The following is a 13,712-nucleotide window of genomic DNA, read 5'->3' as shown; positions in this document are numbered from 1 at the left end:
TTGGTGCACACCTGCAGTCCCAGCTTCTCAAGAAGGCTAAGGCAGGAGGATCATGAGCCCAGAAGTTTGAGGCTGAAGATCACACCACTGCATTCCAGGCTGGGCCACAGAGCAAGACCCTATCTCAAAGAAAAAACAAAAACACAAAAATGCAGACAGACTCCCTGACCCAGTGAATCAGGATCTACATTTTAACAAGATCCCCAGATGATGTGTATGCACGTTAAAGTGTGGGGAGTAAGATGAAAAGTAAGCTTGGGTTGAGTACACTTGGGAAATACTATGTACATGCATCTCTTATTTGGGGATTTGCTGTGGCCATTTGCATATTACAGGCTCTGAGACATCATGCAATAAAGAAAACTGTGCCACTCAGTTTGGCTCCAGGATCTCATGCCACTCAGTAATGGTGTTGTGTCTCTCAGAGTTCAAAGAAACAGGCTTGGGAAGGGTGGATTTATGTACAATTCTATAGCTAGAAAAGTCCAGTGAGGATTCCAGTTTCTGGTATCTTCCACATTTGATCTTTGACTATGATAAGGTTTGGGTTTTCCTTTTAAAAATTAGCATTCCCATCTGGGCACTGTGCCCCATGCCTAGAACCCCAGCATTCTGGGAGGCCAAGGCAGGTGGATCACTTGAGGTCAGAAGTTCAAGACCAGCCTGGACAACATGGCAAAACCCATATTTATTACAAATACAAAAATTAGCTGGATGTGGTGGTGCATGCCTGTAATCCCAGCTACTGAGGAGGCTGAGATAGGAGAATCACTTGAACCCGAAAGGCAGAGGTTGCAGTGAGCCAAGGTCACACCACTGAACTCCAGCCTGAGCAACAGAGCAAAACTCAGTCTCAAAAATAAACAAACAAACAAATAAATAAATAAAATTATCAGTCCCCTCTTGGCAATATAATTTCCTTGAGATCCTCATGTAAAATATGATGTTCGAACTCATGTGTTTTGAGTAATATTCACCTGATAAATTGAACCACATGAAATAGATGATATTTAACCATTTTTGACTTAAAAAAAAGTGGAAATTCTATGTGGTTCAACCAAATATATTACTAATCCTGATGTCCAGCAAACTACCAATAATTTCTCCCTTTCTTTCTGGGACTCCACACTCTACACTTGATCTTAGCCAAAAGGCCGAGAAGCAATCCACACTCTAACTATTCAGCGTACGCATCCCTCAGAGTGAAATCCAACCCGTACTCCCCTCATGAGCTGCCTGCTCTGATGGATAATGACTGGCCTGGCCTTCAACGTGACTCTCTTTGCTGTTCATCGGGGTTAAATCCATTTCCAGCCACCGGTAATCCCCTCTCCGTGATTCACTGTCCAAAACAACTGGAGAGCTGGCCTGAAACCTACGTGACAGCAAGCTCCCCTCCCGGGCAGAAAGTCAGTGAAAAAGAACCAGTTCTCAGAGTGGAAGAGTCATTTTTTTAAGTGACAGCTTGCCAGAGCATCAGAGATGGATTTAATTTTATGGTGTGTTAAAAGATTTTTCTCCAGTTTTTTCAAGATGGCCAGATTCCACAAGCTGATAATTGACATTCTGGCTTCTGTTCTTAGTCCTTCTCTAGCCTGCCTGGGAGAAAAAAAGTTCTGCATATCCTTATAACTTGTCAGGGTGTGACTTTTGTATCAAGTTTTCCAACTACAGAAAAGGGAGCATCAAGCCTGACTCCTTTCCTGATAGCCAAAAATTGGCTTCTCTTCCACCTCTGGTCTGGAAACAGGGATGGTGGGAGCTTGCAGGAGGGCAGGGATGCTTACAGAGGAGCTAAAAGCATCTCCCCAGACCCTTTTCCCTTTCTCTTTCACAAAATCATTAGTGGCTTCCCTGTGTGGCTGACGGGATTTCATATTCTTCTGTTGCCCAGGCTGGAATGCAGTGGCATGATCTCGGCTCACTGCAACCTCTGCCTCCCAGGTTCAAGTGATTCTCCTGCCTCAGCCTCCCAAGTAGGGGGGACTATAGGCACATGCCACCACACCTGGCAATTTTTTTGTATTTTTAGTAGAAATGGGGGTTTCACCACGTTAGCCAGGATGGTCTCGATTTCCTGACCTCCTGAGCCGCCCGCCTTGGCCTCCCAAAGCGCTGGGATTACAGGCAGGAGCCCCGCGCCTGCACATTTCATATTCTTATATGCATTTCCCCTTCTAAGCCTCCGCATAACCTCAGAGCAGACATGCGCACCAAGGTTTCTGGGACCCCACCCTCCCACCGTACCATCCCACTGTCACCTCTGGGAGTCTGTTCCATTTGTTCCATTTTTACCAGCCAGAAACCTGAAATGGTCCCTTGATCACCCTGAAAGGTTTGCGCTCTCAGCTAGCTCCCATCCCAGCACTCAGCTCAACAACTTCTCATTTTAGCGATGCCTTGGGATTTCTTTGAGATTTCACAAAGCCCAGGCCTCTTTAATTCTTTTTCTTGAATGAGAAGAGAATACGGATGCATTGGCGATGATGAGCACGGCTGCTGGAGGGGAGAGGCGGCGTGCGGGGGAGCCCAGGGCTGGCGTCCGGGGGGAGTGCGTGGTCGGGAATGGACCGGATAGCAAGATGGATTGGAAAAGCAGCCGCTGGTGCTTTATTCTGTGCAGGGACTGGGGTTCCTTCAGGTCATCCCCCTTTTAGGCGACTTGGAGCGGGGTGTCTTCCTCTTTTCAGTCAAGACTCAACTGAGATGAACTAAACTCTACTGCACTAAGTGTTGGCGAAGTCACATTTGGAAATCCTCACACGTATCTTTTAGTACCTTTTTCAAGGGCAGACTTTTGGCCATGGCAAAGAGTATTTCAAAAAGTCTAAGGCATTTTTCTGCAGGGAAAAGATACTCTTGTAATCAAATACCATCTGCCTGGGTTGCATATACTACAAATCTATCCTTTTTTTTTTTTTTTTTTTTTTTTTGAGACGGAGTCTTGCCCTGTCACCCAGGCCGGATCTCAGCTCACTGCAACCTCTGCCCCCCACGTTCAAGTGATTTTCCTGCCTCAGCCTCCTGAGTAGCTGGGATTACAGGCGCCTGCCACCACACCCGGCTAATTTTTTGTTTATCTTTAGTAGAGATGAGGTTTCATCATGTTGGCCAGGCTGGTCTCAAACTCCCAACCTCATGATCCACTTACCTCAGCTTCCCAAAGTGCTGAGATTACAGGTGTGAGCCACAGCACCCGTCCTAAACCTACCCTTTTCTTGGAATTTGCTCCTGTCTTGCAACTTAAAAATAAGAAAGAAAAATCAGGACCAAAATTTCTGAGCCCTGTCACTAATATGCCATGAAAATTATGTAACCTTGTTTGCTGGTATTTAAGAGACTTTTTCATAAAATACAACTACACTCTAAATACCCATAAACTCTAACACTCCTACAATGAAAGGGGCACATTCAGTGGAGACGTGAGGGAAGTAGGAGATTAAACGATTAGTGGTTGCTGACTCTCAAAAAATCAAGTGTTGCTGGTCTTTAGGTGTGCTGTTTGGACCCTGTGGAGAAGGGAAGAGAAGTCAGGGGAACAAAACTTGGAAGAAAATCTGTAAGCCAGGCATGATGGCTTATGCCTGTAATCCCAACACTATGGGAGGCTGAGATAGGAGGATCACTTGAACTCAGGGCTTTGGAGACCAGCCATCTGGGCAACACAGTGAGATCTCATCTCTACAAAAAAATAAAAAGTTAGCTGGGTATGGTGGTGCATGCCTGTAGTCCCAGGCACTTGGAAGGCTGAGCTGGGAGGATCACTTGAACTTGGGAGGTGGAGGCTACAGTAAGCTCTGGACATCACCGCACTACAGCCTGGTGACAGAGGGAGATCCTGTTGCAAAAAAAAAAAAAAAAAAAAGATGAAGAAGAGAAAGAAAGAGAGGAAGAGAAGAAGAGAGGAAGGGAAGGGAAGGGAGAGAAGAAGGGAAGGAGGGAAGGAAGGGAAGGGAGAGAGGAGAGGGAGGGGCAGGAGGGGAGGGAGGAGAGGGAAAGGAAGAAGGGAAGAAGGGAGGGAGGGAGGAAGGAAAGAAAAATCTTAGAAATATGCGGCACCAAATAGACCAAAGATTTAGGGGAACACAATTCTCCAGGCATCTCTGCCACAGACATGAGCAGTCCCCTCCCCTTCACCACTCCCCATCCTGTGGCTTTCCCTCATCTTCACCAGATGACTTGGTAAAAGGCAGGGATGTCAGAGCGGTTGTATACAGGACCATATTTTCTCAGGACCACAGAATGAGTTACTTACTGCTGTGTAACAAACTACCCCTGAAACTTAGCAGCCTGAAGCAACAAACACTGATTACATTCCAGTTTCTATGGTCAGGAATTTGGAAACAGCTTAGCTGCGTGGTTCTGGCTCAGGCTCTCATGAGATCACCGTCAAGACACTCTCTCATTTCCTCCTCTGATGACCCTGAAGGGCCTGGGCTACATCATCTCCATGTCTCCGTCCCATTCTGATATCCTTGAAGGTCGAGACCTTGGCTGGCCCATTAGAGGGGAATGGAAGGGAGGTGGGTAGATTTTGATATGTCTCTGCTAAGAAGTTGACATTCCCATTGTTGCAGGCTTGGCGGAAGTACGACACAGACAGGAGTGGCTACATCGAAGCCAATGAGCTCAAGGTAGGATGGGCCTTGGGGAGGGTGTGAGGCCAGAGTGACCGTGGGCTGAAGGAGCCTGGGGAGGGAGGAGAGACTAGATGAGGGGCGTGGGTTTGCGGGCTGCTTAGGAATACTCAGGCCTGGCACTGAATTGTTGGACTTGTTCAGAGAAGTCAGGGGAGATCAGTAACAGAGCTGCGGGGCTGTGGAGTTCAGCCAAACCCAGATCCTCTGCACCTCCGTGCTCGGGACAGGCGTCCTCCAGGCAATTTCAGAAGACTGGCCTCCTGGCTCCTAGGTCCACCTCCAAATTTCTCTGCCTACCCAGTGATTCCCCAGGTACTGCTTAGCCCTATACAGTGAGCTCCAAGGAGGCAGAGCCAATCTCTAGCACCCATTCTGTGGGGCAAGGTTGCACCCAGGAGCTAGTGAAGCCTTTAAAGTCACTCCCCAAGAGTTAAGAATGATGAGGGCCCTGAGTCATAGAACTCGTAGACCTGGGAAACACACACACACACACATTGAGAGACTGTCTGAATGAGCAGGTAAGTGAATGAATGAGGGACCCAATGCATGAGTCAAAAGTACTAAAGAGGCCTTTTGTGTTCCAGGGATTCCTGTCAGACCTGCTGAAGAAGGCGAACCGGCCATATGACGAGCCCAAGCTCCAGGAGTACACCCAAACCATAGTGAGTGGACAGAAGTGTCCCTCTTCCCCAGGGTCCAGGACTTGGGCCCCAAGCCATGGGGGTTCTGGCGTGCAGGGTCTTTTGTTTGCTGATTCTTCAGGCCCAGGGGAAGTGACTCACAGTGGCAGACGGCAAAAAGGGATGCTAGTTTATGGCTTCACAGACCCTTTGAGGTCCTGGGTGCGAGCTGACCCATGGGCCAATGTTAGCATCTGTCTCCATGGCAACCTCTGCAGCTCCAGGAGAGGATGACCTTGGAGAGAGTGGGCCTTCAGTGCTGGCCTGCTGTGCCCCAGCTGCTCCTGTCCCTAAGAAGGGGAGAGATGAGCAGTGAACAAGCCCTTGTGACCCCCCCCAGGGGACCCCCATGACTGATTTAGGCCATGTTGGTCCCTGGCCCCCAGGGACCTCAGAGGAAGCATGAGCACGTGCCACCTGTCCTCCTTCCTTTCCTCTCCAGTAGAAGGGGATGTCAGGTCAGAGAAGTTCGAAGCAAGTAAACCAGGCACCTCTTTCTGTCCCCAACAGCTACGGATGTTCGACTTGAATGGGGATGGCAAATTGGGCCTCTCAGAGATGTCCCGGTAAGCACCTCACCCCCAGGGTCACTGATACCGACCCCTGCAGGTTATTCCTGGGCTACCACCCGTCTCTGAGATCAATCGGTGGGAAAGTGATAGGTGCAGGTGTCAAGAACCTCAAGACAAAGCGGGATAGAACTGTGCGCGTCAACACCTCGCCTTGTCTGTCTCCCTCTGTTTTGAACTTCCCACTGATTCTTATTAAGAAGTGCTCAGAAACTGTTTCTGTAACTGCAGGCACCGCCTCTGCCTTCCCCTGGCTCCCGCTTGCCCGTGTCTATGCGGCCTCCTAATCTCTGCTCTAACATTTTTTCCCCAGACTCTTGCCTGTCCAGGAAAACTTCCTGCTTAAATTTCAGGTAAAACTTTGCTTTCCTTCCTTCCTTCTTCCCTCAACCTCTGAGCCTGGCCCTGCATCCCCCTTCCCCCAACACACCACATACTACACATTATACACACCCACATACACCACACACAGACCACACAAACACATAACACACACAGACCACACACATCACACACATATAACACACACACCACACAGACACACAAACACATAACACACTGCAGACACACTGCACACACATCACACACATATAACACACACACCACACACAGATGACACAAACAGACACTGCACACACATCACACACATACCATACCGCACAGACATACCAGAGACCACACACCATACACAAACATTACACACACACCACACACACACAGACCATATACCACACACACAACACACAGACCACACACCACACACACAACACACAGACCACACACACAGACACCTCACGCACACACCACACACCACATACACACCACACATAGATCACACATCACACACAACACACAGTCCATACACCACACACACACCACAAACACCACACACAACACACAAATACCACACACCCCACACACCCATCACTCATACCACACACCAAACCACACAAATACCACACACAGACCACACCCCCTCACACAGACACCATACAGCATACACACACAACACACAGATCACACACACCATACACATCACGCACACCACACACACACCACACATCACATACATACACACACCACACATACCACAAACAACACACCACCACCCCCCAACACACACACACCACTGCGCTTCTGCTTCTGTCTTTAATACCCTGGTTCTTGCAGGGCATGAAACTGACCTCAGAGGAGTTCAACGCGATCTTCACGTTTTACGACAAGGTAAGGCGGGGAAATGGCATGGGAGGGAAAATCAGAAGCCCATCGGCCTTGTCAGAAGGGCTCAGCCTCACCCCTGGGAAGAAACAGCTTTCCAGGGGCGGCCTGGGCCGTGTGATTTCTTCCTGCTGCATCTTCTGCCGTAGGAGAAGGCAAAGGCCATTCTCCACCGGTAGCTGACGGAGCCCAAGGGGTTGGTTTCTGCAGAGTGCAGCCAAGATCGCTGGGGGAAGAAGGCTGTGTTCAGGGCGAGGCTGTGACCACGCGTTGGGGGCCAAAGGGAAGGGACACGCAGAACTGTCCTGGTGCCAGATCACAATTCTGCCCAGAACCAAGTCTTTAATTTGGAAGGTGGAAGTGGGATGGCCTCCCTACCTATCCTTCCCTTGGCTGTCCCCTGCCCACAGGACTCCAGTGGTCTTCTTCATACCAAAGTGTTTGAGGTAAACCTTAAGTAGCCCCTGGACTCAGGGAGTTAACCAAATGCTTCTTGAACCTCACTTATATTTTCAATGCACATAAAAAGCACCACAATGAAAGGCTACCCAAAACTTGCGCTCACTGCCACCTTCCTGCCATGACTGATCAAGACAGAAGGGATGCATTATTGTGTCATTACATGATCTGAACACCTCATCTTGCACAGAGTAACAGAGAGGCTAGACTCTTAGACATCCCTGGAATGGGTCGGGACGTCGGGGGCCTGGGCTTTAGAGCTCTGGGCTGACTCTGTTCCCATCCTCAGGACGGAAGCGGCTACATTGACGAGCATGAGCTGGACGCCCTTTTGAAGGATCTATATGAGAAAAACAAAAAGGTGAGCCGCCGAGCCTGAGGCCCACCCACCATTCCCAGGGCACAGGAGACGCTTCTGCAGGAGAGGAGGGGAGAGGTGCCTGGACCTGTTCTCTGCTCGCTTCTGATCTGCCACAGCAAGGCAATAGCCATTTTGTGGGTTTGCTTTCGGCTTTTAAATTTCTGGTTGGCTGATTGACTAATTGACATTTCTTTTTAAAATTTAATTGTGCCAAAAAACACAGGACAGAACGCTTACCATCTTCACCATTTTTAGCATACAGTTCAGTGGCATTGAATACATGCATAATATTGTGCATGCATCACCACCTTCTCATCTTGCAACACTGAAACCTGTACCCATAAAAAATAACTCCCTCCCCTAGCCCCCCAGCCCCCAACAGGCCCCGATGTGTGATGCTCCCCTCCCTGTGTCCATGTGTTCTCATTGTTCACTCTCACTTATGAGTGAGAACATGCGGTATTTGGTTTCCTGTTCTCATGTCAGTTTGCTGAGAATGATGGCTTCCAGCTTTATCCATGTCCTTGCAAAGGACATGAACTCATCCTTTTTTTTATTTTTATTTTTTAATTGTACTTTAGATTCTGGGGTACATGTGCAGATCATGCAAGATTGTTGCATAGAACTCATACTTTTTTATGGCTGCATACTATTCCATCGTGTGTATGTGCCACATTTTCTTTATCCAGTCTATTATAGCAGGGAGTGGGGGGATAAGGGAGGGATAGTATTAGGAGAAATACCTAATGTAGATGAGGGAGTGATGGATGCAGCAAACCACCATAGTACGTGTATACCTGTGTAACAAACCTGCACGTTCTGTCCATGTACCCCAGAACTTAAAGTATAATAATAATAAAAAAAAGAAAATTCAACGGAAAAAATAACTCCCCATTCCCTTGTTCCCCAACTCCTGGCAACCACTCTACTTTCTGCCTCTGTAAATTTGACTGCTCTGGGTACCTCATGGAAAGGAAATCGTATGAGCTTTCTGTGCCTGGCTTATTTCACTTTGCATAATGTCCCGCAGGTTTATCCATGTTGTGGCATGTGTCTGAATTTCCTTCCTTTGTAAAGCTGAATAACGTTGCATTGTATAGATAGACCACCTCTTGTTTACCCATTCCTCCTCTGTGGACACGGGTTGCACCCATCTGCTGGCTATTGTGAGGGACGCTGCTGTGAGGTGAGGACAGTGTTGTTGACGTGGCCCCACATGTGAAAGTATTAGCCAAATTGCCAACAACAACAACAACAACAACAACACTTGCCACACAGAGAGATTCTGAAGGGCAGGGGCCGGTGGGAGGTGAAGGGCTACTGTGGACTGACGCACTGCAGAACCAGGGCTCGGGGAGGGGTTCAAAGGAGCCACTGAAGAGTCTGTTCCTCTCAAAGAGAAGGCAGAGAAGTGAATTATTTTGCCTGGTGTTACCTCCTGGGAACACCCCGGGAGACCCTCCCCTGGGCTCAGCTTGGTGCACTGGGTGGAGGAGTCAGGCAGAATGGCACCCAGGAGCCAAAACTTTGCAGCTGTCTTCCTTCACCGCCTGGAAAATGTCTTTCTCTGAGCAAATGGTTTTGCCGCTTTCTTTAATTAGACGATGAAAGCTCTGTAATTCCTTGTCTCACCGCCTTGGCTGGCAAGCAAGAGCTAAATTTAATGCTCAGTTTCAGGAAAAAATTCTCTGCAGCCTCTGAGTCTATTTATCTCTCTTTCCAAGTGCTTTCTGATCTCTTTATGTTAAATATCATCCTTCATTTATTTCATCTTTTTTTAAAGATGTTACCTACAAATACTCTTGAAAGAGGCAGAAAATGAGGAAACAAATACTTCCCGGGAAGAAGGAAGTACTCACCAGGTGTTTGAACTTGGCAAACTTTTTTCTTTCTTGGCACTAAATTCTAAAAGAAAATTATGTATGTGCCATTATGCATCCAAGGAATGTTGGGCACCATCGTGGAAAATATCTTTATGTGCAATTGTATGAATGAGGCGTAGTTTGTCTTCATGAGACCCTGCCTCATACCTTAGGTGGCTAAACCCTGAGGACATGCATTAAATCTCAGAGTGACCTGAATTCCCTGGTCATCAACTCGCTAGGTTCCTTCTTGGTTCCTACAAAGGGCAGCTTGGGGCGCTGCACAGCCTGACTCCAGGTATGGCAACGAAAGTAATGATTCAGGGATTGGGATTCGGAAGCCACTCTGAAGGTCAGAGGACAAGAATATTAACCAAGCTGTTTACCCAAGAGCCTTCCACTGGTACCAAGTTTCAGATTTGGCCCCTGGGGATTGAGAGAGTGAATAAGTAGCAAGAGAGAGCTGCGTGATTATAAGTCACAGTACCTGTGCTAGAAGGGAAGGGCCGTTTCTGGAAAACCCATGGAAGCACACATTCTGTTTGGATGGGGCCTGCATGGAGTGTGATAAGGTTTCTGAGCAGCTTAATGTTTGAGGCTCCTGGAGGGGACAAGCTGATGGGATTGAACTGCAGTATTTCTTAGCATTTCTGGGGCCATGCCAACTCGCTACAGCCGTCCTCAGTTTTATGTGAAACTTACAGACCTCACAAGTCAGCAGCCTCTCCCCCCATGCTGCTAAGTCTCTCACTGCCACAGTTCACTGTGGAAGTTGTCCCAAGCTTGGGGTTGATGTATGAGGTCCCTTCCTTGGCGCCCGATTAAGTGGCAGATATCTCAGGTGCACGCCAGTGTTACGTGACATTTCCAAGAACGTCTTAACTTTAGGGAAGATACCTCTCAAAGCCAGAAATGCTTGCGGAGTGCCCTTGGGTTTTGGTGGCACCAAGCCAGAAATTAATAACATAAAAAGAGAAGTCCTGGCACGATAGGGAAAAAAAAAAGACTAGCCTTCGAGCCCTAAAAAAGAGGTGACAGAATAGTGCACCAGTGAAATAGTAGACTTCAGGGCTCATGATTAGACCACAAGTATTCATGAGCATGACTATACCTCAGTTTTCTTATTAGCAGAGTGGAGATAATGACCCATCAGCCTAGAAGAGAAAAAAATTTTAAAGTATCTGCCAATATTTTTAATACAAAAGAAGAAAAGTAAGAAGAACTGGGTGTGGTGGTATACACCTATAGTCCTAGCTACTTGGGAGGCTCAGGCAAAAGATCGCTTGAGCCCAGGAGGTCAAGGGAGCAGTGAGCCGTGATCACGCCATTGCATTCCAGCCTTGGTGACAAGAACAAGACCTTGCCTCAAAAAAAAAAAAAAGAAAAAGAAAAAAGAAAGAAAAGAAAAGAGGGATGGGGAGGAGAAGAAGGAAAGAAAGGAAAGGTTAAGTGATTTTCCAGTGTTGACAATGACCTAGCTATATTTCAGACCCATTGGTTATTTGTATCTGAAGCAATCATTGTAAAGCATGTATTTAACATCAGGCGAATCAGGTGTTGATATTTAACTTGGGCTTCCATTTATATGAGACACTGGGCATATGTTCATGGCTCACCTGTCTCAGTGGCCCCTGAGCACCACAAGAAGCCGGTGAACAAGAAGTAGGCTGGGGAGCTTTATTGCTGGAGAAGCTGGGATTTAGAATTCCTTGCTTAAATAGGGGCTGAGCATGGTGGCTCATGCCTATAATCCCAGCACTTTGGGAGGCCAATGCGAGTGGATCACCTGAGGTCAGGAGTTCGAAACCAGCCTGGCCAAAATGGCAAAACCCCATCTCTATTTAAAAAAAAAAAAAAATGCAAAAATAAGCTGAGTGTGGTGGCAGGTGCCTGTAATCTCAGCTATTCGGGAGGCTAAGGCAGGAGACTCCCTTGAACCTAGGAGGCAGAGGTTGCAGTGAGCCAAGATCATGCCACTGCACTCCAGCCTGGGCCACAGAGCAAGTCTCTGTCTCAAAAAAAAAAAAAAAAAATAGAATTCATTGCTTAAATAGATGAGGCTTAGTAAACAGTGGTCCAGGAGGCTGGAAGGCAAGACCAGGGAGCTTTCCTGGCCTTCTTTTCATCACCTTGAGTTAATGAAGGTCCAATGAGAGAGCCAGATTGGCCTTGAGTTAATGAAGGCCCAATGAGGTAGAGGAATATATACAAGTTATACACAGATCATGACTGTCACAATAGCTACCGTTTATTTTTCGAGTGCTTGCTGGTGTGGCTTATACTCATTCCCTCCATGTAATCATCACAACACCTCAATGAGACATGCACTTTTAGTGTACCCATTTTACAGGTGAGGCAGCTGAGTCTTAGGAAGCTTGATTACCCTCCCTAAAGTAATGCAGCCAATAAGTACAAAAGAGGCTTCAACTCCATCTGTCTGGCTCCAAAATCCATGCTTTGCATACTTCTAAGCCACTTATCCTGGGATGCGATGAGAGAAAGGTGTGGGTGTTTGTGTTTGTGAAAGTGGACGTGGGCTCCTTGGGTTGGGGCCATCCTCTGAGCCTGCTCTTACCCTCTCCCTGTATCTCCTAGGAAATGAATATTCAACAGCTCACCAACTACAGAAAGAGCGTCATGTCCTTGGCCGAGGCAGGGAAGCTGTACCGCAAAGATCTGGAGATTGTGCTCTGCAGCGAGCCCCCCATGTAAAGTGGGGACAGAGGCTGCTTCTCCACCTCCCCCAAACCCTGCTCCTGCTGCCCTGATGCGTCTACCCAGACCCAGAGACCGTGAGCGCCCCGCCCCCACCCCTGCAGCCTCCACACACCTGCCTGCAGAGCAGGAAACGAGAGATGGAGGATGGGCTGCTGGGGCGGGGGGCCGTCCTGAGCCCCCTGCACCCACCCCTGCCCAGGCAGACTGCTCTGCCTCAGTGGATCACACACACATAGAAGGTGATGGGGGCATGGGTGGAGGGTCCCTAATTCTCTTCGCTGTGATGCATGAGCTCCCTCGCTGTATGATTTAGGCTTCTATGTCCAACAGAGTGGACGGTTCCCTCTCGCTCCCTCTGTTGGTGCCCCGTGCCACCACCTACCCCAAACTTCCAGGTTCCACCCACCACCTTGCTAATGGTGTAGCTGTCTTCTCAGAGCTCCTGCGTGTGGAGGGCACCCGCCCTTTCCTTGCCTTCTTTACTCGGCGTGCTCCTTTTGTCTTTGGGTGTGTTGTTTACCAAAGAAGAGTTTACAACCAATAAAATGAAAAGGTTCTGCTGTGGAAGCTTACCCAGTCTCATCTAGTGGTCAACTTCTCTCTGCAGCTAGCAGCTCTTCTTGACAAAGGGAGGGCCTATTCTCACGTGGGTGGGAGAGCATAATGGGACCCACCTAAGTGGGGCGTAGGACCCCCAAGACTCTATGGCTTTCACTCACCGTTCATTGCCTGTCTGTTCACTAACCTGAGTCACTTCTTTGTTTCATATCTGTTTCTGTATCTCTGAGATTGGTGATGGCATAGCTTACGAGTTCACTGAAGTCTTACTAAGGGTAGTGTTAGTATTGTGCTCAATGGTTGGCCTGGAGTATCTCCCTTAATCCTTTGAGAGAAGTGCTATGATTGTCTGCACTGTCCAGGCAAGAAAACTGAAGATTAAAAAGGTTTTGGGCCAGGTGTGGTGGCCCATGCCTATAATTCCAACACTTTGGGAGGCCAAGGTGGGCAGACCACCTGAGGTCAGGAGTTCAAGACCAGCCTGGCCAATATGCTGAAACCCTGTCTCTACTAAAAACACAAAAATAAGCCAGGTATGGTGGTGTGTGCCTGTAATCCCAGCTACTTGGGAGGCTGAGGCGGGAGAATCACCTGAACCCAGAAGGCAGAGTTTGCAGTGAGCCGAGATCATGCTGGTGCACTCCAGC

The 13,712-nt window shown here is 48.2% G+C and overlaps 1 protein-coding gene across 1 annotated transcript in view; it reads left to right on the top strand.

Moving 5' to 3' along the window:
- CALB2 (calbindin 2) overlaps positions 1-13,079 on the top strand; it is a 33,965-nt gene extending 20,886 nt beyond the window's left edge. Inside the window, exons 5-11 of the mRNA XM_003939933.3 lie at positions 4,578-4,634; positions 5,225-5,302; positions 5,831-5,886; positions 6,203-6,242; positions 7,060-7,113; positions 7,856-7,927; positions 12,385-13,079. Coding sequence (XP_003939982.1) covers positions 4,578-4,634; positions 5,225-5,302; positions 5,831-5,886; positions 6,203-6,242; positions 7,060-7,113; positions 7,856-7,927; positions 12,385-12,501 — 474 coding nt within the window. The 3' untranslated portion in view covers positions 12,502-13,079. The remainder of the gene's footprint in view (positions 1-4,577; positions 4,635-5,224; positions 5,303-5,830; positions 5,887-6,202; positions 6,243-7,059; positions 7,114-7,855; positions 7,928-12,384) is intronic.
- Positions 13,080-13,712: the final 633 nt, after the last annotated feature.

The sequence above is a fragment of the Saimiri boliviensis genome, chromosome 1 (assembly GCF_048565385.1).
Source record: "Saimiri boliviensis isolate mSaiBol1 chromosome 1, mSaiBol1.pri, whole genome shotgun sequence".
Classification (NCBI taxonomy): domain Eukaryota; kingdom Metazoa; phylum Chordata; class Mammalia; order Primates; family Cebidae; genus Saimiri; species Saimiri boliviensis.
This window is presented reverse-complemented; position numbering and strand designations above follow the sequence as displayed.